Below are 21,499 nucleotides of genomic sequence, written 5' to 3'. Positions count from 1 at the left end.
ACAAATAGGAGCTTTTGTAATAGTCTGCTTTCCATGTGCCATTCATCTGTGTGCTAAGGGTTCCAGCTCAGCGTGACAAACTCCATGCTCTGAAAGACCTCCTCCTCTTCTCCTCCTCTCCGTTAGAGGGAGGTTATTGTTTAGTCAGAATTCTGCAATATGTTGCTGGTATTTCTTGCTGGAACACCGCAGGGCTCAGGCTCTGGCTGAGATGATCAGCCTCCAGCTAAATTATGGGATTTCCCCCATGCCAGGGGCTTACGGTACATCTGAAAACACGCACTTGCAATGGAAAAGGACTTCAGATGGCTAAACAAATGATATGTCTTAAATTGTCCTTCTGATGAAGAGAAACAACCTCTTGACTCTCAAGCCCCAGTATGAGAAATGTCCCGGATGGTGGAACAATTGTGTAGAGTTTCTTGCCACCACTATATGATGTAAAGGAAAACTGTGTGATGACAAACAGCTCTGTCCTATGGCAGTGTTAGATATACCATGGGTGGATTATTCACTTTCCAGCTTGCCTTTGAGTTCTGGCATTTTGCATTTTCCCCTTAATACTTCTCATAATACAGCTTTCAAGCAGATGATGGTTCTCTGTCCAGAGTTGTACGCTGTTTTCTGAGATTTCTGGAATTGAGCCTTCACAGAATAATCCAAAAGAGATTTTTTTAAAGCAATATTGCTAACGGATGAAGGCTTCTTTTTATATCTTGCCAATTACAAATCTCTCTATTCTTAGGCCATTAAGCAGTCTAAAATAGAGTTGAATAGAGCACTGAGTAAAATCAGGAAGTGTTTTTGTATGGCTGTCATACATGGCTTGGGTGTAGGCATCTTAATCCAGGACATGAGCTCAGAATGACCAGGCCCTTGTTCCCCTTCGAGCTATGTTGTGTTGGGATGCTCAGGGGTTCTGGGAACAGTTGTACCAAGAAGGAAAGGCAAGTAATAAATCAATTTGCAACATTTCATTTTTGTGTAAGAGCTTCTATTTGTATTAAGGGAATGTGTTTATTTTAGGATCAAATAGAAGTCCTAATAATGAGGCAAGGTAGGGTCATTTTCCCTTTTGAGTTCTATGACTTCTCATACAATGCTTTCTGTGCAGAATTAGTTTACCTATGAAGCAATTAATGTGTACTCTGAAAAACGATGTTGATAGAAAGTAGCAGATAACCACAGATTGTCCTTCCCTGACTTTGTGTCGTAAGAGCTAGGCCAGCCTATGTGATTCCTACTCATTGTCTGCTGTGTGCTTCTGCAGCTACCAATGCAGCTCAGGTGGGTTCATCTGCAAGGACAGGCTCCCAGTTCCGCTACATGTTGCTGTGTGGAAGCCTCTGGGCTGACCTAAAGCCCACTGAGTCTGTTGGACCACACTGCCCATTGGAGAAGCCGCTGGCAAGCTGCCCATTGCACTGCTGAGAGAGCCATTAATGGGCAGCAAGACTGAGTTCTGACAAACCATAGGAAGCTTTTACAGAAGTTTCTGTATCCACGTTGATCTCACCTGCCTCCTTGAAGTGCCTGGAGACTGAGTTTGAACATCTGGGCCAATCTTTCTATACATGAAAAAACTCCTTGTGGTGGTGGTTCCCAAGACAAGGGCAAACATTGCCATTGTCCTGGTCTTTGTGAAGGCTGACAAAGACAACTCTCTGTTGTCAGTGCCATAAAAGCCAGTTCATCCCACGCAGTGGAAAAGGGACTTTCCACTGAGACACTGCCACGACTCCGGATATGACTGAAGAAAACATAGAATGCGTTTTTATGGTCAACAAATAGTTATGATTTTAATGAGCAATAGAATACACTGGAAAATATATTCTGAGTTTGTTGTTGGTTTGTTTGTTTGTTTGTTTTTGAATAACGAAATAAACAGGAGCTGTCCTGTAAGGAATGTAGGTCTGATGTTTTTACAATTCCTAGGGAACACTTGAAATGTTAGGACTCAGTTAGGAAGGCTTTCTAAGGAAAGCATCTGCTAGAAGAGGCTGGAAGTGGCTGCTTTTAACTGCCTTGTGAGGGCTGGTTTCTTCTCACTTTGTGGGTATCTGAGCAAAACCAGTGTTCCTATCTCAGCTGTTGGCCAATCAGAGACTAGCAATTAATTGGGAAATGTGAGCACCTGGTTTCAAGGTACCTTTTCTTCCCTGTTCATGGCATCGGTGTTTGTCTTCCCACTCTGCATACTCCCTTCCTATGTTTCTCCCAGCTCTGTGCTACTCCTTCTAAAACACATGCCCATCTCTCTCTTGTCCAGAGTTAATGCCTTTCTCTTCCAAGCATCTCTGAACGTGCTGCTCCTCCGACTTCAGTGGCAAACTCTGCTAGCATGACTGAAGAGAAGCAAGCCAGCCCTCTGCTGCCTATTCTTCCATCATCTGACCGAAACAAATGCTGTTTCCAACCCACAGCCTCTGTACGTTGCCAAGTGCTCACATGGCCAACGATGTGGTTCAGGTGAGTTTATTTGCAAGCCCTGGCAGGCTTCGGGCATGTTTGAGAGATTTTGGTGTGTATTTGCAATGCAAATTGCCTTTGTCAAGAGAAAAAAAATGTATGAGTTTTCATCTCATTCTGTTTTAGAGTAATTAATTAGCTTTGGTCCTCAGAATGCTGGAGCAAAACTGTGCACAGATGTCAATATTTATATCATTTTGGTGGCTAACTGAAACCTGCAAAGGAAAGCTTTTTTCTGTGGGAACCGAGCTCAGCAAGGTCATGTGAACTTTGCATCCTTTGGTGGGCTAGGTTTGCAATTCCGGAGCACCTGCATTTTAGATTTCACTTTGGTGCTACTGATCCCTTAACAAGATAGATTTCTCCAGATTTTCAGGGCTCTTTGCCAGGGGTGTGTTTGATTGAGTTAATGGATGGAGAACTCAAACATTAAGGTGCGTGTGAAACACTTTGTGTCCCAAGATGGTGGGCTGGGATTTTTTGGAGGGAGAGAAAGAAGCTACATGAGTGAGGCTGTCAGTGAGGCTTTGCCTGAAAAAGTAACCAGCTTCTTGCATTTTCACAAGACAAACTTTCTGAACAAGTACAGTGATTAAAAGAATGCACTGCAAGGGGTTGGTGACCTGTTCCCTGCAAAAAAAAAAAAAAAAAAAAAAAAAAAAAAGACCTTTATATCTTGCAGCAGCAAGAACTGTGTGTGGTGCCTGGAAGTCACTCCTTACGATAGCATTACACAGGTTTTATTTCTGGATTCGAGCAGCTGCACAATTCGTATGGAAATGGGAGTTCTCAGGGGTCTGAGAGAGGAAGTAGTTGGAAAACAGCTAATATCAAGATCTCTCCTGTCCCCTCTTTCTTCTTTTTGGTATCCTGTGCTAAGGTCTTGGGAAGAAAAGTGCCCATTTGAGGAGTCAAAACCAGATGGGCATATTAAGGCATTCTTAGCAGTGTTGGTCAGAATTCTGGACTAGCCCAGTACTACCTGTCTGAGAAGTTACAGCATCCAGAAGGACATCACTGCTTGTGCTATTAGAAATCAACTATAGAAATTGCTCACACTCTGTTCAAGCTTCAGATAACTTGGAGTAGCTTTTAATCCTAACAATTCATTGTGATGTTCAGGAGAGGGGTGACCAAGAACACAAAAATAAGCCCTTCATAAATTTCAAGTATTAGTAGCTAGGTTAAGTTACAGTCCTACCTATGAATTTCCTGTCTGTAAGCATAGAAATCTCATCCAATTTTCCACAGTGGGAGGTGACAATATAGTTTTTGGAAGGGCATAGCCACAGCTCTAGAGTTGTCTCTGCATGCAGAACCTTGCTGATTTGGTGGGGCTTTATTGGCATTGAAGGTTTGAAAGTGAGGATTCAATTTCAATGTTGGGCAACGCAATGATACGTGCAAAGTCATTGCCTAATAACTAGAAGAGCATCCCTTTTGTACTAGGAAACGTGCTTGGAGCTGAGAAAAGCTGTTGGAACCAAGCGCTGCTGTTGAAAACTATGGCTCCTCTTTGTAGAGAATCTCTCTCTTCCACTGTATTACAGCTGAATCCAAAGGCCTTGATCTACCTGGAGTGGGTTTGGGATTGGGTTGCATGTTTGTGAAGCAACTGGAAGCTGTTCAACTATATCCTCTGGTTAAACCATTCATGGGTTTTGGCTATTAGATACCAGACAGGGAATAGAGTTATAAGGAAACTGCAAGATGTTTCTATGGGGGGTTTCACGTCACCGGCACAGCCTGGTCAGCTCTGCCTTCAGCCACCCCCCCCATAGGGTCTGGGGTCAGGTTGGGGAGCCCCTCCTCCAGAAGGAACCCATTTTCTTTGCTGACTGGTCTCAGGAGCAGGGCACAAAGCCCAGGCTTCTGACAAGAGGATCAGCCCTGGTTTCTGCTGGGCACGTGGAGACAGGCAGAACTGGGTGTTGCCGGAGCTCTGCTCAGGTGAAAAAACCATTTGCGGTTACACGCGATTGATTGGCAATTAGTATGCTTTGCTTATGGGCGGGACTGAAAGCCGCAGTGTATGGCTGCTGGGCCCCATGGGGTGAGGCTCCTGCAGCAGAGCTGGCACGGGTGTCCTAGGATTGTCCTTGGGCTTGCTGAAGTCTAACAAGTTGTGTGCGTGAATCAGGGGCTTGTGTGCTTTAGGCAGAGCGAGAATGAGTGGATAGCGAGGAGATGGTGGAGGGCAGATGCTAAATGTCTCCTTTTTAGGCGCTTCTCTCTGCTCTCTCCCACCCTTCCATTTGTGCGTTGGGCCTTGTCCTCTGGAGGCTGCGCCAAACACATCTTACATCTGTCTGGATTTAACAGGTTGCCTGAGCTCACACCAGTAGCAGTTCACAAGACAGGAAACTCCCCTCAAACTGTGCACATAGAAATAGACTGAATTCTGATAGTAAAAGACACGTATGTGATCTCCCCCCTCACCCCCATCCCTCCCTGTGACTCGCACCTCCCCATTAAGACTCATGTTCACTTGTGGAGGTAAGCATCCAGCCATAAATCTCCAGATTTCTTTAGTGACCTGGGGAAAGAAAATGGAGAGAGGTTTGTTTGGCTTGTGAACCTCCGTCACTTTGTTCCTACAAAGGAGAACTCTGTTACTCAGTCTGAGCACGAGCCCCACAAAATGTCCTCCCTCAGAATACCGGAGGAGCTGCCTGTTTTGCTCTTTGGGCCCCCAAAGTGACCAGTTTCAAAGTACTTTGATAGAAGTGCTCCTGTTGCAGAAGCAGCTTTGGGGGACAGCACTCCCTCGCCCCCCTTCCCCCCCACATTGTACTGAGGTATCTTCCTATTCCCATGCCAGTTGTAGTCTGGCATCAGTCCACTACATCAATGGTGCTGTGCGGCTGTGCCATTTCTGCTGAATCAACATATCTGCAGGTATTCCTTGGGCTGTGATGTGAAGGTTATTACCGTAGTGACACCAGATTACAAAACACTGTTATGCTATTTCTCAGAGTGTCCTGAATTATCTGTAGCAGAAATGATAGGATGCTTGTGTAACAGTGAATTGCAAGCTGCTGATCGTATTAAAAGAACCTTACCCAACTATGTCTACAAATGCTTTTCCAAGAGACTTCTCTTCGTAATGCACTCCATACTTGGCACATAATGACTTCACCAAGGGTTTGATTTTCCAGAAATTGTGCCGTGGCATTGTTGGGAACAGGCTTGAATAGAGAAAGAGAAAACAGCTGAGGAAAAATCTAGAGAATAACCCCAAGGGGTGGGCATCTCCATCTGCCTTCTCATGGGGCCAATTATTAATGCCTCCTTGAGCTGCACCGATAGACAAAAGAAAGAGAGGTAGAGAGAGATCCGTGCTTTACAGTACTCTGCTTCAAGAAGGCTTGTGAAAACAGAATACATCGATTCTCCTGCTGCTCTATCAGTCCTCAGAACAAAGCTGTGTTCAAGAGAGACAACAGAAGTCAGTTTATTCAGGAGAGGATGCTACAAGTGCAATACAAAGGAAGCAGGAGAGAGGAAGCAGCCTCTCTCTGCTGAGATAGCTGCCCGTTTGCTTTGGGCAGTACTAATTGTTTCCTGCCAAATTGAATTATTAGTGGCCCCATTTTCAATCTCATGGAACACAGAAGCAGGTAAAGAACCTGGGGTCGCATTGCTTATACTGTTCAATGGAAATTTCCTAAGCTGATTTCCAAACCAGTCAGGTTTACTCTAAATGTGGTCTCTATTACATTTTGCACTGGCAACAGACTATCCTGGTTTTAATACCCCTCCTGAAACCTGATACTGAGCACTATGTGCAGGCCCTCATTTCCAGCCATAAAATGCTGATGCCCTTTTATTTAGGAAAAGGACGTTTCTGAAATGTATCCTAAGATAACTTCTTGAGCTTTAGTATCCAAATCCATAGCCTTTGTATCTTGTAGTTTTGTACCAATGACTTAGCTGAAACCTGAATTAAAATTGTGAGAGTGAAAGCTGAAGTACTGGGTAGCACGAGAGAAAGATGCTGTGCCTATAGAGACAACAACCCACAGTAGTTTGGGACTGTCTTTGCTTGGAACGTGGTAGTGCTCCCAAGGGGAAGTGGAAGTGGAAGGTTTGACAAGAGAAGGTGTTAGGCAATCTCGTGTAGGCCCTGCTTTTACCATGAAAGTTTGGACCGGATTGTTTCTGAGATCCCTTCCAACCTGGGCTTCTCTGTGATTCTGTCCCATCTCACACATGTGTTTTTAGCAGACTATCCCTTGCCACAAGTCCAGTGTTGTGACAACCCGGTAATGACCAAACAGTACTGGGTCCATACTCACTGGTGCTCAATTTGAAAGTTCAGGTGCCCGGTGAACCAGTCATTGAAAAAGGATTGCTCAATATTGCAGGTGGCTGCCAGCTGTGGAGGCAAGAAAGCAGCTGTGAATGCTAGTGGCCTTAATAGCTGTGAGTTAGTCACCCTAACATCAGCACAGAGCTCCTCTTGCCTGTGGCAGGGGTTGGAGAACAAAAAGTACCTTCCTCTACTACGAGCAGTCATTGTGTAGAAGGTTGCCATTCTGAGATAGCTGACTGCAGCATGGGAAGCTTTAATCCTCGGTCAGGGCTTGCTATCAGCTGTTGTGCTGACAATGCCGTGCAGGTTTGAACAGTGATCAAGGGGCAATGCAGAGAGATAGTCACGTTTGGTGACATATCAGCCCAAGGACAGGGTCCTAAATCTCAGCAGATCTAGCTGGAGACCAGATGGTTAACAACAGTATCAGGATGGGGAACTGGAGCAGAAAACACCATGGATGCAGGAAGCCTGCTTTTACTCCCATCTAGTTATTGCCCAGTATGCCTGAGCTTCTTTCAGCTCAGTTACACAGAATTCATGTAATCAGTGCCAAAGTTGCTGTCATTGTCCTCTAGGTCTGAATGAGACCACCGCAAACAAAAGGTGTGCATTTGTCTGACCAGGCATTAAAGAGATTTATACATAGAAAGCAGTACATCTTCATCTCAGCCTTTATCCCATTAGAAAACTACAAACTTTAGAAATATGCTAAGCTCTTTCTTCAACTGGAGTTGATTTGTTTTCAGCACAGGGATAGCACGTGGGCTTAAAGTACCATTTAGCACCAGCAGATGATTTCCATGGAGGCACTTCTCTTTGATCATATGCACATGCCTATGTACACCACGTGTGCACCCGATACTGCCTCAGAACTGAAGAAACAAAATATGACCTTCTGATTATTGACATCAATACAGAAGTTTGGACTTTCATACCTCGAATGAGCACCACTGACTTTGGGGAAAACAAATGGTGGGGTTGATGGTTGGACTAGATGATCTTAGAGGTCTTATCCAACCTTAACGATTCTGTAATTCTGTGATCTTTATGGTAGAGAGGTCATGGACAGAGGCTCTATGCTATAGCACCTCGTACCTTTATCAGAGGATTATTTGGTGCCCCATCTGCTCTTTGAGTAAATTTCTAATCCAGTTTGGGGGGGGTGGGATCAGAGGTATTCTTTTCCCTCCCCATTACCTGAGAGCTAAGCCAGTCTTTGTGCTTCTCACAATCAATTTCCATTGGAATGTGATTCATCTGAGTGACCCATACAAACCAGTGGCTCTCCAGAAACCTTCAGGAAACATACAGACAAAAAACACAACACTTAATATTGCGGACCAGGATCTGAGGTAAATAGATGGTGTTTGAGGTGTCTGAGGTAAATAGATGGAGCAGCAGGACATACAGCATGTGAGAAAAATACTTCCCTGAGATACAAAACTAAACACCTCTTCCTATTGAAACCAGAGAGAATCACTTCTGCAATGACTTTCTCTTTATACCTCTGGACTAATGCAATTATCCCTCTCCCACCTCAGGAGTGGATTGATCTTTCACGATCATTTTGCCTTTCTCTAAATGAAGATGTAATACTGAGGAGGACCAATAGGACAAATTTCTTCTCCAAAAGAATGGTGATGCAGTGGCGCAGGCTGCCCAGGGAGGTGGCGGAGTCACCATCCCTGGAGGCGTTCAAGAACCACGGATATGAGGCACTGAAGGATGTGGTCAGTGGGATGGGTTGGTGGTTGGACTTCGGGTTGGTGATCTTAGAGGCCTTTTTCAGCCTTAATGATTCTGTGATTCTATAACCCTTGAGAAAAAGAAGCCATGATTTAGAAATTCTGAGTTGATTTTCTTTGCGATTGCTTGCTGGATACTCAACAGTTTCAAAGTCCACCTGCTTATTGGTGTTAACTTTCTGGTTGTCAGATTTAGCACTCAGGGGCTTCCAGTTTCTTTGTTCTCTCTGTAACTTTACCATAACTCTGAATTCTGAACTTGAGATTGGCTCATTTATTGCTTACGGTGTAAACCACAATTTTAGCCCCTGGAGAACAGCCTACAGAAATGCACTTCTGTTTACCCAAAGCTGTTTCATTGTGCTGAGACTGAGATGTATGTTGCAAGGCAGTTGTTCAGAAGCATCCTTTTCCAGGAAACGAGCCTATAGACTAAAAAAAGCAGACGATCTGATGCTCTGCTTTCACCGGTAATTTCAGCAATCGCTGTAATGTAACCAGCAGTAATTTCATACAATCACTGACTGGGGTAAGCTAATTAAACAGAGCTGTCTCGGAGCTTTTTGGAAGTCTGGATTTTGATAGTTTGTTTTTCCAGTATTTTCATCTGTCTGACGAAAGTCTGAATAAGACTGCTGATGTCATGTGTCAGCTAATTAGAACAGTCTCAACTTTTTACTCATTACTCATATCTGGGGTGAAAACAGAATGAAGTGTTTTTATTTCACTTCATGCCTTATGTATCTAGATTGAGAGTGGTGGCCCTCATTGCATATCCTTATTGCTCTGAGCCATGGGAGAGCTGACTACAATGGTGCATTGTTCTCTAAAGCTCCCAGGGCTCTTCTTTTACTGACTTGAGGATAAAGAACTATAGTAATAGGGAATCATCTCCTGCTGAACCTTCGTGAGGAACTGGAAACAATTTTGCAAGGAGAATGCTCTTCATCTTGTATTTTCAGCTTCATCAAAACAGAAAGGTTTTGGAGATACTGGGTCAGTTGGTGTCAGTTGTTGAATCCAGATCAAAAATTCTGGCTACATGCTTACACAGATGTCCATCTTCTGAAGTTCCTAATAACAACAAAAAAACCCCCACCGAAGTGTGTTCTGAAGCTATGAAAACTGAAGTCATGAGCAGTGACGTTATGTTTTCTGGAGGCAAACCTTCAGACTGTGCAAAGGCTTTTGCATATCTGTTGCCATTTCTTTTCACTTTAAGAATGTGGGGTTGTTTGTTCAGTTTTTTCTTTTTTTTAGAAAACTGTTTTTCACTCTGAAATGTTTTCTAAAACTAATGCTGACCGAGGGACTAAATGCCATCCTTTGGTATTAGCCAAAGAGCTGCAGATACTATATGCAAAATAGAAATACAAATTCACTATTCCAGATGGTAGCACTGTAACCATGCAGTGAGTAAGCTTCCCAACCCTGCCATGTCTGATTCATTTTGGCAGCCCATGCTTGCAGTTCATGTTCTCAGATCTCTCGCTGAACTTTCCATTCATCTGTCATACAGCAGTAATCAAGAGCAGCTCATTACGGAACTTGGTGACAGTAAAGGGGCAGAAGACCAGTCAGAATCAAGAGACACAAGAATAACCTCTCCGTAGGTGTAAGGAGAGCTGAGAGGTAGTTTTTTTGGCCATCTACTGGAATGTAGGGGTAGGAGCACTGATCTGTGGTGTGAAGCAGATTTGTGAGGCACTGAGCTCTGCATAGAAGCAATGATGTGCATGTGTAGTGTACAGGACATGAGCTATTCTGCATGGGAGAAATGGGGAGCATTTCCATTCTGGTGCTCAGGAGGGCTCACAAGGCACCTTCCAAGTGAGCTGGGAAGAGTTTGGCCTGAAGCACTATGGAAGGGTCTGGCCTTGGCCAGTGTGGAAAATGCACAAGTGTTGGGATTGGGCAGTGTGTGAGAATGGGGATTGAGGAGAGATACAAGAATCCTGGCTGAACCATCCCAAGGGCTGAGGAAGGTGCTGAGCGCCAGAATCAGTTCTGCTGTGAGGAGGTAGAACTGGGAGATGATGGGAAGAAAGCAAAGCAGTAGGAATAGCCAATAAAACAACACAGTGTGGCAAATGACTGCAGAGAACCATAATGAGGAAGATCATAGCGGAGCTGGAGATTGGTTAGCCCAACACTGGAGGTCCTTTATCTCCTACCTGACAAAAGTGAGGAGAAACAGGGATCCCAGAATGCCATAGAATGGGATGTATGTGATGAAATAGCGCATGTAGTAGCTGATGGCCCAGGCCAGGTCCTAGGGGAAGAGAGAAAACATGAGGCATCTCTTAGCCTATTTCATACAGCGTGGCTCTGCTGGTAACGTTAGGGATGCTAGATCATTAGCGAAGCAAAGTGTGATCCCTTCCCACCCTCCCTCTGCCAGGTCTCTTGTGCTGGAGAGACCACCGGCCTCTCTCCCTGCTCGTGTGTCAGACCCCACAAAGACTGAGGGAACGTGTCACTCACCGCCCAGAACCTGCGCTTGATCATGGTTGAGATGATTTGGATTTGGAAATACACGGGGATGAGCAGAGGTGGGAAGACTGCAAAGCAAAGGGAAATGTTTCGGAGATCAGGGAGGCAGAAAAGCGCGTGACATGAGAGTGAGCTGGTGATTTAGGAACTGTTTCTGGGGAAGTCTGCCCAGCACTGGTGTAAGAAGTGATGTGCTGGTGACAGGGACAGCTGAATTCTCTGTGAAGGAGGCTCTGGTTCATACCTGTTCATCTTGACTCATTGCATGCAGGTATTCCATTGAGCCTCCCACCCAGAGGTTACTTCCCAGTCTCAACCACTTGTCTTGCTTTCTATAGACATGCTGGCTACACTAAATATGCATGGATATCCGTGAGAATATACTGAATTGATTTTGAGGCCTGTGCAGGTACACCATTAATGGGACTGTAGGTCTTGGGAAGTGAAAGACAAGTTGAAACTTATGCATTGCTCTGCTAACACAGTAGGACTGGAAACTGAACTGATATTCAGTTCCCCTGACCAAAGGGAAAGAGGAAGAGCACAGTGCAGATACTCACTGAGGAAGAAGTACTCATGCTGGTGGTTGTAAGGCAGGTACTTCAGCTTCTTCTTGCCGTACTGTGGGACAAAGATGAGAAAGCTCAGTCTTGGACAATAGCACCCATGTGTAAGAGAGGATTACCTGCAATACCTCCTTCTTGACTGGAGAGTTTTGACCAAATTCCCACACCATCCAAGCTAGAAAGCATTTGATTATGGATAAATATCCTGACTTCATAATTCTCCTGTGTGTAAATTCCTTTTTTAAAGACTTCTGTCTTGATGCTGACAGCTTCTTTGTATTTGTGAACCTGATGGCATTTTCATTCATTTCTGCTCTTGCTGCCTTGCCTATGGCTGCACTTAGAATTGCCATTTTCCCATTACCACCAACACAAATTCAAGACTTTGATAGTTGATTCAAGACTTTGATAGTTGGACCAGATGATCTTGTCAGTCTTTTCCAACACTTACGATTCTAAGGTATAGCGAAGTCTGACCTATGGTACGTTCTTAGGTAGGATACCATTAGCAGAGAAAGGTGCTGAACACTGGCAAGTCTTCCACCCAAACGTCCCAGCCAACAACTCTTTCTGACTTCTGCAGCCATCAGCCCATGAACCCTGCCATCTGCCAGGGGTTTGTAAAGTTGTACTTTATCATAGTGGAAAAACTAGTGTGGCCTTTTGCTATTTACATAGGAAGTCATATAGGCATATTTATGTCTACAATGCCTGTGTTGCTAGTTCAATGTGATTAGAAGTAGTGTGCTGCCCCTGAGAGCTGTTCTGCACCAACTGCTATCTAACCATGGTTCACCTACACACAGCAGATGCAGACGTTCCTCCGAAGACGAATTTGATCTTTTTGTATGCTCCAGGAGAAGGCTTTCATTTTAGTCATACACAAAAGACGTTTCTGCATCTTGAAAATACTATGTGTGCAATATATTCTCTATACATATCCATCTACCGGCACGTATGCCCACAGTGTATTTCTGGGGTTACTTTCTTAATAGGATAAAAGCTGGATGAGAAAGCATTAGATTTTTCATTTTGTACTTCCCCGAGCTGTACTTGCTGCAGATCTTTTTGTTGTAGTTATTGCTGCTGTTTTTAACTAGAAATATTTGTTCAATTGTTTAAAAAAAAAAAAAAAGACCAAATGTTTATTTTCTGTGTGTAGGTTTTTATGAAATTCTAAGCATTTTGGCTCTAAACTGAATCAAAACACTTTAACAGCCTACTATTCAGTGTGCAGCATGTTGGTCCACAGCTAGTGTAAGAAAACTGTTCTAATAGATGACTGCAGTAACCTGGTGTAACCCGACGAATTAACAGTTGGTCTGGCTCTCACTCTTGGTCTTTGTATAAAATGCTTATTTCAAGATTAGATGTTGCCTGAAGAGCTCTAGAGTGAGGTGGAAGTGCAATCACTTGCAGCTAGCTTATACAAGCAGAAAGTTTCTGTACGCCTTGAACTCCCAATTCAGCTTTGCTGGCTTAAGCCCTCAGATTGAGTCAAAATCTCCACAGATTTTGCCTCGAGATACAAACAAACAAACAAAAAACCCACAGAGATGTCCTCCTGTTTCTACGCAAGCAGTATCCTCCCACATGCATGGCAAATGTTCCAGTACAGAGGACACTGTCCAAAATATTCAAAGATATTTTCTGTGGAAGCGGAAGATCAGCTCTGAAATATTCTTGGCAAAGTACTCAGAAACACCGTATTTTCCCCTCGTGTTGATATTTTAATACAGCAGAATGAAGTTTTCTTTAACAGCTTTCTATCGGCCCTTATTTATTGCTTTTCCCAAGCTACCCCCAAATAATATTTCCTAGGAAATATATAGGAAATGGATAGGGAATTATACAGTCAATCCTGCACTTCCTCCCAGTATGTGGGAGGGTGTGACTCCTAACAGATCTCAATAGACATATCAAGTCCCTGGGAGAAGCATTTGCTTTCTTAGCACTCTTGTAAGCGGGTCTAGCAAGACCAGCAAACTTCTGTTTTGGAATGGCATTCTCTGATGTCTTTAAGGATGATGATTTTCCACTTTTTAGCCACTTGGCCTTACCTCAATAGGCTGACTTTCGCCAAGGACAAAAATATGCAGCATGTTCACATCTGGGTCTTTCTTGAATATGTTGGGCTTAGCGTGATGTTGGAAGTGACGATGGTTCCACCAGTTTGCAGAGGCACCCTGGGCAGATACAAGAACAAGGAATTAATCCATGTAAAAGCACAGCTCCTCTAGTGGTAGCTGCACTAAAACAGTTCTGATCATGTCCAAACTACTGTTTGTTTTTAAAACAAAATTCTCTCTGTGCCTGCTCGTTGTCGAAAGAGTGAGAGATGTAGGGTCCTGCTTTGACACAGTCAAAGAGACTGTAGCTATTTCCACAGACCCCTGTGTCCATAAGGACCTTTACCTTAAGGTGTCCAATCACAAACTTGTGGACGATGTGGTTCCAGGAAGACTTCTTAAAGACTGAGAGGTGTCCAAAGTCATGTTGCAGCCAACCTGCCTGGGCCTGAAATGATGGGAAATAAGTTAGTTGTACAGCTGCTTGAAAACAGAGTTGAGCATGAAAGAAAATAGACACAGAAGGCAAATTCTGACCACGAGAAAGACAGAGGAGAGAGTGAACTGAAGAGGGTGAAAAATCTCTGTTTTGGTTCTGGAGGGAAGCATAGAATCATGGAAACACAGAATAACACAGTTTAAAAGGGATCCACAAGGATCATTGAGTCCAACCCCTGGCTCCAGACAGGACCATCCAAAATCCCAACCCTGTGTCTGAGAGCGATGTCCAAACACTCCTTGAACGCTTTCAGTTCAGGGCTGTGCCCACTGCCCCTGGTGAAGAGCCTTTTCCAAACACCCAACCCAACCCCATCCTGACACAGCTCCATGCCATTCCCTTGGGTTCTGTTGCTGTCACCAGGGTGAAGAGGTCAGTGCCTCCATTTGCTGGAGAAGGAAAGGCACAGGAGATAAGAAAAATGCATGAAGCATAATGACCAGTGTGTAGGGGTGGCCAGAATCCACCATGGGAGCTGATATGTAGTGAATGCTTTTCCTAGTTGGATGAGTCTAACAGGAAAAGTTTAGCACATGTTGACCTCCTCTGTAGTGATCTGGGCAACCAATATTTCTGTGCCTACTACTTCTTACCTGGGAAGTTGCAAGGATGCAGGCAAGGATTAGAGTTGTGATCCAGCCGGTACCGAAGTATGAAACCATTAGCCAAGCCAATGCTTCCATTGCAATGATATGGGCCAAGTAAAGAGAGAAGAACAAAGGACTGGCTCTGAATAAGTTCATGTCCTCTGCTGTCTTCCTCAGGGTCCGAAAATCCTCCACCAGCTGGGACTGCAAAATAGACACACAAGACACAGCATGCAGTCTGTAAGCAAGTCTGAACGCATCCAAGGAAGACTAGCTTCCATGCAAAGGACTCTGGTTATGTCTTGCTTTGTTTGGCTACACCAGAAGTAAGGAAGGATACCGTTTTATTTCAGCTTTTCATAGCACTTTCCTAAGAGTAAACACCCTGGCTGGTCTGAGTCTGTGCCTTGACCCTTTGCACCCTGAGCTAGGAGAGCCTTGTGCTGTGAACCAGGATTACCTTGCTGTGTTGGGAGTTACAACATTTGGTGACTTGTCTGAATGAGCTTTACAAGTAACAGACAGCCATTAGCATCATCTCTTCCGTTCTGAGTAAGACAAATATACCAATGGTCATGGCCAGCCATAAAACAACAGGATGGAATTAAGGGTTGTTTGGTGGTTTTTTTTTTTTTTAGCAAGAACTAGTCATGTCATGCACAGTGCCTGAATAATGAATGAATGAACTGTCTGGGATGGGGACAGAACTGGATTGAGGATGTGGAGTGGATAGAAATGGTACTTGCTAGGTTGCTGCTCCTGAAGCAGAGACACTGAAATGGGACATTTCTCCTCACCCATGGATCCCTATTGCTCCTACCACCTGTAACGTAACTGTGGTTGTTCTCCAGAGCTTTGCTGGTACTGGTCTCAGCAGGATAAGCTGCCTGTAGTGAAGGCCCCTTTATAATCTACCTGGAGGACGTTCTGAGAGGGAAAAATGATGGCACTTGTCCATAGTAAGCACCAGCTCATTAACAAATACTCACATTTTTATCTCGGTCCTGGCTGGGCTCCCCTGGAGCAAGCTCTCCAATAAGTAATGGCTTGAGAAACTTCTGCACCAAGCTGGGATTGATGTGGAAGGCCTGGAATGCATCCTGGAGTAGAAATAGGAGTAACTGTGAGATTCAGCAGTAGCTGTTGCTTCCTGCCCATTATTCTCCAGCACTGCCCTTCCCTGTAGCAGATCCCCCCCACTGTGGGTGGGGTAACATTGCTACTGTGAAAGAGAGGTGTGATCTCTATTCAGTGTGGCACTTCTGTGCTGATGGAAGCCCTGTACACGGAGACATTCAAGGTCAGGTTGGATCAGGCTCTGAGCACGTGGTCATTGCTTTCCCTGTTTGCCACAGGGGAGTTGGACCAGGTGGCCTTTAAGAGCCCCTTCCAATTCAAATGACTCTATGATTCTACCAGGGAAACTTTCTGCTAGAAGCTGATGCATTTGCTTATTTAGAAGGGAGTGAACCGTGGGACCTGGGATGGTATTGAGAGAGGCAGAGAAAGGCACCCCAAGAAACTTCCTACGCAACTAAACACCTAAATCCTGCTTAATTCCCTAGGAAGGTAGGCCGACAGGAATGTGTGCAAATCCCCACCAGGATATAAATACCCTATGAAAGTCTGCTGCCTGGAGGCTATTCAGGAGAGGGGGTTGACTTTTGTTTTCATAGGGTGTTTGGTTTGAGCAGAGTTCACCTCAGAGAGCTGTAAAGTTGCAGTTCCATGATAAGTTTGCCACACTAAGCCACACTTCTCTTTTTGAGATGGTCTTCAGCATGAAAACTCCAACTTCATTTGGAGCTTATTTTATTTTGCTCACTGTGCTCCTCCTTCACTGAGATGCTATCACACCTGGGGAAAGCTTGACATCTTCCATTCCTCGTGGAAGCAAACCAATGGATCTCACAGAGGCCAGAAGGCCTAGGATTTAAAAGGGAGGGTAGTTAAAGGAAGAGTGGGGTTCTAGCTTTGTCAGTGGCTACTGACTTGTGTGGTCATAGTCTTCTTTTCTCATGATGTTGAAACTCCTATCTTCTTCACTTTACAGATAAATAAAATACAACCGAGATACAGTCAAAACCAGAATTCAGTCATACCGTGCTTCAGCTTTTCTTCCTTCATCCCATTGACTAAGAAATAATTGCAAGGATCAGCTAAAACCTCCCCTCTTGCTCTTAATTATTATTATTAGGGAAAAAGTCTTCTCAGGAGGAGTGGCGATGCAGGGGCACAGCTGCCCAGGGAGGTGGTGCAGTCAGCGACCCTGGAGGTGTTCAAGAACCATGGAGATGTGGCACTGTGGTGTATGGTCAGTGGGCATGGTGGGGGTGGGCTTGGGGTTGGACTTGGTGACGTTAGAGATCTTTTCCAACCGTAATGATTCTATGATAAATAGGAAGGGCAGATCAGAACGTGCTCACTGTGCCTAGCTGACCTTGCTGGGAGCTGACCTCCATTCATAAGCTGGCTCTGGAGTTCCAAGTTCCCAGCTAACAACCTTGGTTCCAAAGCGCACCGAAGTCCATATAAACTTTCACCTTATTCCAGGACTTTGGGTTGAGCTTCAGTGTAATACTCTGATCACAGAAGTTCTGCTGTAGGAGGCATGTAAGTAGCAAGAGCTGTCTACCCAAGGCTTCCCTGACAGCAGCATATCTGTTTTCTGAACATGTCATAACACTTCCAGGAAGAGCTCTCCTCCATATTCGATCTTAACAGCTGTGCTGCTTTCGGGGTTAGATGCAAGGAAAGGTTGGAACTGGTCAGAAATGCGACCGTGCATCTTAGAATGCAGTCATAAGCCAAGTGTCCTGGGGGAAGGGGGAATTATCCCAGCTGCCTTTGGTTGGGGGGGAAAAAGGTTTTATTTATTGGTGCATGAGCTGTATATAGGCATCAAAGTACTTGGTGCAGTCAGCACCGAGATGTTCTTTTGCATCCTCGAACATCATCTAAAACAGAGATGCTGCAAGGTGCTGGGACATGTTCTAAGCCTTATCTGTTTCTCGAAGGCAACCGTGCATGATGTGATGCCACGATAGGCTGTCCTGTCCTTGTCCCAGGCTGATGTGCCATGTCAGTGTGCTGAGCACTGCTGCTACTTGCAGGGGAAACTCATGTGTAAGCTGTCCCAGGACAGGGATGGAAACAGTTCAAGAGCTGAATCTTTATCACTACTTTTTCTTCCTCCAGAGCTCTCCCAGTTGTGATATCTTGCAACTGAAACTTTCTAGCAAAGCCCCGACAGGCTCAAGGCCAAAGCTTTCTCGCCCTGAATACAAGAGCTGTTTTGGCAGTAAAACGTTATTCACCATGGGGAAGCTGGAAACCAGATGCCAACTCTGTGTCAGCGCTCGGGGCAGAGCACCCTTCAGTCTGTGCCTTCACAGAGCGCTCTCTGAGTGTGGAGGGATGCTACGCTGGGGAGGAGGAGCTGGAAGCAGTGTGACAACCCTGGCTTTCAGCCTGCCTTGCGAGGATCAGAGACAAACGCAACAGCAGATGCTTTTTGATTCCTTGTGGAGGAACTGCAGTGAATTCCCAGGGATAGGAAGCCATCAGAGGAGCTCGAAGCAGAGAGAAAGCCCCACCCCTTTCCTTCTGAGGCAGAAAGCGACTCAGTTGGGGCATTTATTGGAACCGGGCAAGAACAGAATGCATCTCAGTGCTTCCAGGAAAATAGCGGGGAATAACCGCAGGCAGAGGGAGGCTGAAGGAAAGCGTTAGTAATTCCGTGGCGCCCGCAGCCCTCTTGCTCAGGTGTTCGAGCTGCGGCAGACCAGCAGCTACTGCTACAGCTCTGCTTACCGCCCGCAGAGAGAGCTGGGGGCAGCTGCGTTTATCCACCCCGGGCCGGGAACGTGCTCTTGGGATGCCTTTCTGCACGAGGTGGCTTAGGAGCAAAACGCAGGCGGCAATCTCTGAACCGATTTGGTCCCACCCACTCCGCTTTTTTTTTTTTAACTGCCGAAACAGAAGAGGTGTCGGAAACAACCCAGCCGTGGAGCCCAGGAGCAGCTGTAGCAGCGGCAAACTTTTCTTCCCCCACCCCACCCCCCCTCCTGTAGAAACCTGTACCACAGCTCTCTGGGGAATTCTCTCCTGGGAAAAAGCTGAACGGCGCCTTGTTCTGCTCACCCCTGCAACAGAACGGCAGTGAAACGGAGGCCGGGCTTTAACCCTTCCCGTGCGTGCTCCCCGGCATGCCCTAAGCCGCGCACGGAGGAGGGGAAGACCCCCGGCCCACGAATCCCCGACTCCCGGCACCGCACGAACGCAGACAAAGCCCCGCAGCGGAGCCTCTCCCGACCGCTCCCCCGCGTGTTGCCCGGCGGGAGAGGCGCTGCGCCCGCGGGTATCGGCCGTGTGCGGGGAGATGCGCGGGGAGAGGGGCGGCAGGGCGCGTCCCGCGGGGCTGCGCCGGATCCCGGAGCGGCCCCGTGCCCTTACCGTGGCATCCTCGCCGGCGCAGTGGCCGATGACCCGCTGGCCGCCCGGGTGCCTGCTCGCCCACTGGGTGACATTGTAAACCTTCCGCTCTATCACCAGCCACCTGTCCGTCCTCAGGTTGTGCTTCTGGATCTCCTCCCAGGTGTAGGAGCGGACCTGCGGCTTGCACTCCCCGGACTCCTCTCCTTTCTCGCCCCCCTTCCCCATGGGGCCGGCCGCCGCTTTGTCCTCTCGATACGCGAGGCCCGGGGCCGTGCGGGCGGGACGAGCTTCCCGTGCCCGATTTAGCTCAGCTGATCCCCGGCTCTCCCCCGCTTCCTCTGTTCATGTCCTCCCTTCTCTTTGTCTCTCGCTGCCCGGCCCCGGCGCTCCACCAGCTCCGTCGCTGGCTCCGAAGTGCCCCCTAGGCTACGGTTTTCCTCACTGATATACTTTCTCCTCGCACATAGCTCCGTTTTGAGGCAAGCTCGGCCCATTCCCCCCCCGCCTCCCCAGCATCCCCCTCCATTCAGTACCGGTGAGGCTTCCACGGGGATCAGCAGAGCCCCTGCACCAATCCCGGCCCTCCCGCCGCAGAGCTGGGCTCTGCCATTGGCCCCGCACGATCTTGCGAAGGGAGCAGCCGGCGGCCGGCCAGGCCGGGCCGCGAACCCTCGCCCCGACGGCACGGGGGGAGCGCGTCGCCTCCCACGCCTTCTCTGCGGCAGGATTTCGGCTCCGGCTTCTAAAAGCTTTTTTTTTTTTCCCTTTCCTTTTTTTTCCCCCTTTTTTCTTTTTCTCTCCCCCCCCCCCCCCCCCCCCCCCCTTCTTTCTTCTTTCTTTTCTTTTTTTTTTCCCCCATTTTTCTTCGCTTTTCCCCCCTCCTTCTCCTTCTTCTCTTTTAATCTTCCCCTTTCTTCTCCTTCCTCTTTTTGTTTCCTCCAGAATTACCGCCGCTCTTTTTAACTTAGGAAGCACGTTTCGCTCTTCTGGCCAAAAAACACGTTGTTTTTCTCTATTTGCACACATCGAGTTGCAGTCTAAGCTGCCCCTCGGTCGCAGGAGTGGTCGGTCCCATTCACAAGGCAATCTGCTGCTTAGGGCAACGCTTTTGCTAAGCAGTAGGACAGTACCTTCTTTTCTTTGCCATGGGGCGCTTTGTAATAACGTAATCCTTGCCAGGGTTTTTCACAAGGTGTTGAGGTGCAAGGGCAAAGCCAATGGAGCGGCATTTCCACTGGAGTCTATCCCACGCCTGAGGGCATCTGTTGCTGCTTTTTGGGGCGAGGCAGTCATGATCGATGGCTTTCTTGGCAATAGGCATCTTTCCACGTGACTCTTTGCGTTAAGAAATGAAGGGAACATTTTTCTTTCCTCCAGGGTCTGTAGCTGATTCTAAGTGGGCTTCACTCACTGATGTTAGTAGTGTACTGATTGCCTCTCTTGACTTGCAGCACAGAAGTGGTTTTCGGCTGTATGACCAAATCTTAGGTCAGGAACGACACTGGGTTTGTAGCTCAGACCCCATTCTCTGACCTGCTCTGCAAAAGGAGACCTATGGCTGACCATCAAACGCTTCAGTTCACAATGTCTGCTTACTCTCTAGCCATCTATTGCATGTCACTACTGAAGGAGGGAGCTCAGACTGGATATTAGGGAACATTTCTTCTCAGAAAGAGTGGTGATGCAGTGGCACAGGCTGCCCAGGGAGGTAGGTGGTAGGAGTCACTGTCCCTGGAGGTGTTCAGGAACTGTGTGGATGTGGCACTGAGGGATGTGATCAGTGGGCATGGTGGGAGTTGGACTTGGTGATCTTAGATGCCTTTTCCAGCATTAATGATTCTGTGATTCTGTGATGCAGTGGGTAGGGGACGACCTGCTTTGGGGAAGCTGAGCAGTGTCTCCAGCCCTGGTGTTGTTGTGTTCCTGGCCAACCCCAGGCTCTGTTTTTGTCTGCTGCCACTGGCTTGAAGGAGCTGAGAACAGGGAGCGGGTATTCAAGAAGCCATTGTTCCCCTCCCTTTTTCCACCCACACTCCGCACACAGGCTATAGGAACGGAGACCAAAGTCAAAAAACATGCAGCACTTCCATGCCAATGAGAACCACCTGGTGCCATTCTCATGCCAAGGCATCCTAAAGGCTCCTGCTTCTGCCTGGTCTTGCTGCTGCATGAGGGCTCGGACCATTAAACAGTCCTTCCTGCAGCACGGGATGATGGAAGTCAGAAATGAATGTTTTCCCAAGACTTTATTTAGTTCAGTTCAAAATAGACCTCTGACATGGACAGTAATAACAAACGTCAGCAGGGCACTGCTGC

General features: G+C 46.6%; 1 protein-coding gene across 2 annotated transcripts; it reads right to left on the bottom strand.

The window, feature by feature from the left end:
• Positions 1 to 1,771: 1,771 nt before the first annotated feature.
• On the bottom strand, positions 1,772 to 19,605 carry FADS2 (fatty acid desaturase 2). 2 transcript variants are annotated; one of them, NM_001160428.3, is made up of 13 exons: positions 19,202 to 19,605; positions 15,736 to 15,846; positions 14,753 to 14,950; positions 14,007 to 14,108; positions 13,652 to 13,777; positions 11,586 to 11,646; positions 11,017 to 11,093; positions 10,707 to 10,804; positions 7,985 to 8,081; positions 6,768 to 6,847; positions 5,532 to 5,657; positions 4,934 to 5,005; positions 1,772 to 3,099 (listed from the first exon to the last, which is right to left on the bottom strand). In NM_001160428.3, exons 1-12 carry the CDS (start codon positions 19,406 to 19,408, stop codon positions 4,954 to 4,956), a joined length of 1,335 nt encoding a protein of 444 aa, NP_001153900.1. In that variant the 5' UTR covers positions 19,409 to 19,605; the 3' UTR covers positions 1,772 to 3,099; positions 4,934 to 4,953. The 2 variants fall into 2 exon arrangements, with proteins under 2 accessions (NP_001153900.1, XP_046797603.1); XM_046941647.1 differs by having other exon boundaries at positions 1,772 to 5,005.
• Between the last annotated feature and the right edge of the window lie 1,894 nt (positions 19,606 to 21,499).

The sequence above is a fragment of the Gallus gallus genome, chromosome 5 (assembly GCF_016699485.2).
Source record: "Gallus gallus isolate bGalGal1 chromosome 5, bGalGal1.mat.broiler.GRCg7b, whole genome shotgun sequence".
Lineage (NCBI taxonomy): Eukaryota > Metazoa > Chordata > Aves > Galliformes > Phasianidae > Gallus > Gallus gallus.
This window is presented reverse-complemented; position numbering and strand designations above follow the sequence as displayed.

Excerpts from the sequence above, each read along its gene's own strand:
- FADS2 (XM_046941647.1), bottom strand. The coding sequence starts at position 19,408 with ATGGGGAAGGGGGGCGAGAAAGGAGAGGAGTCCGGGGAGTGCAAGCCG. Across the intron at positions 14,951-15,735 it reads GCCAGGACCGAGATAAAAAT|TCCCAGCTGGTGGAGGATTT; the intron begins GTGAGTATTTGT and ends TCTATTTTGCAG. Across the intron at positions 11,647-13,651 it reads GCGAAAGTCAGCCTATTGAG|TACGGCAAGAAGAAGCTGAA; the intron begins GTAAGGCCAAGT and ends TTTGTCCCACAG.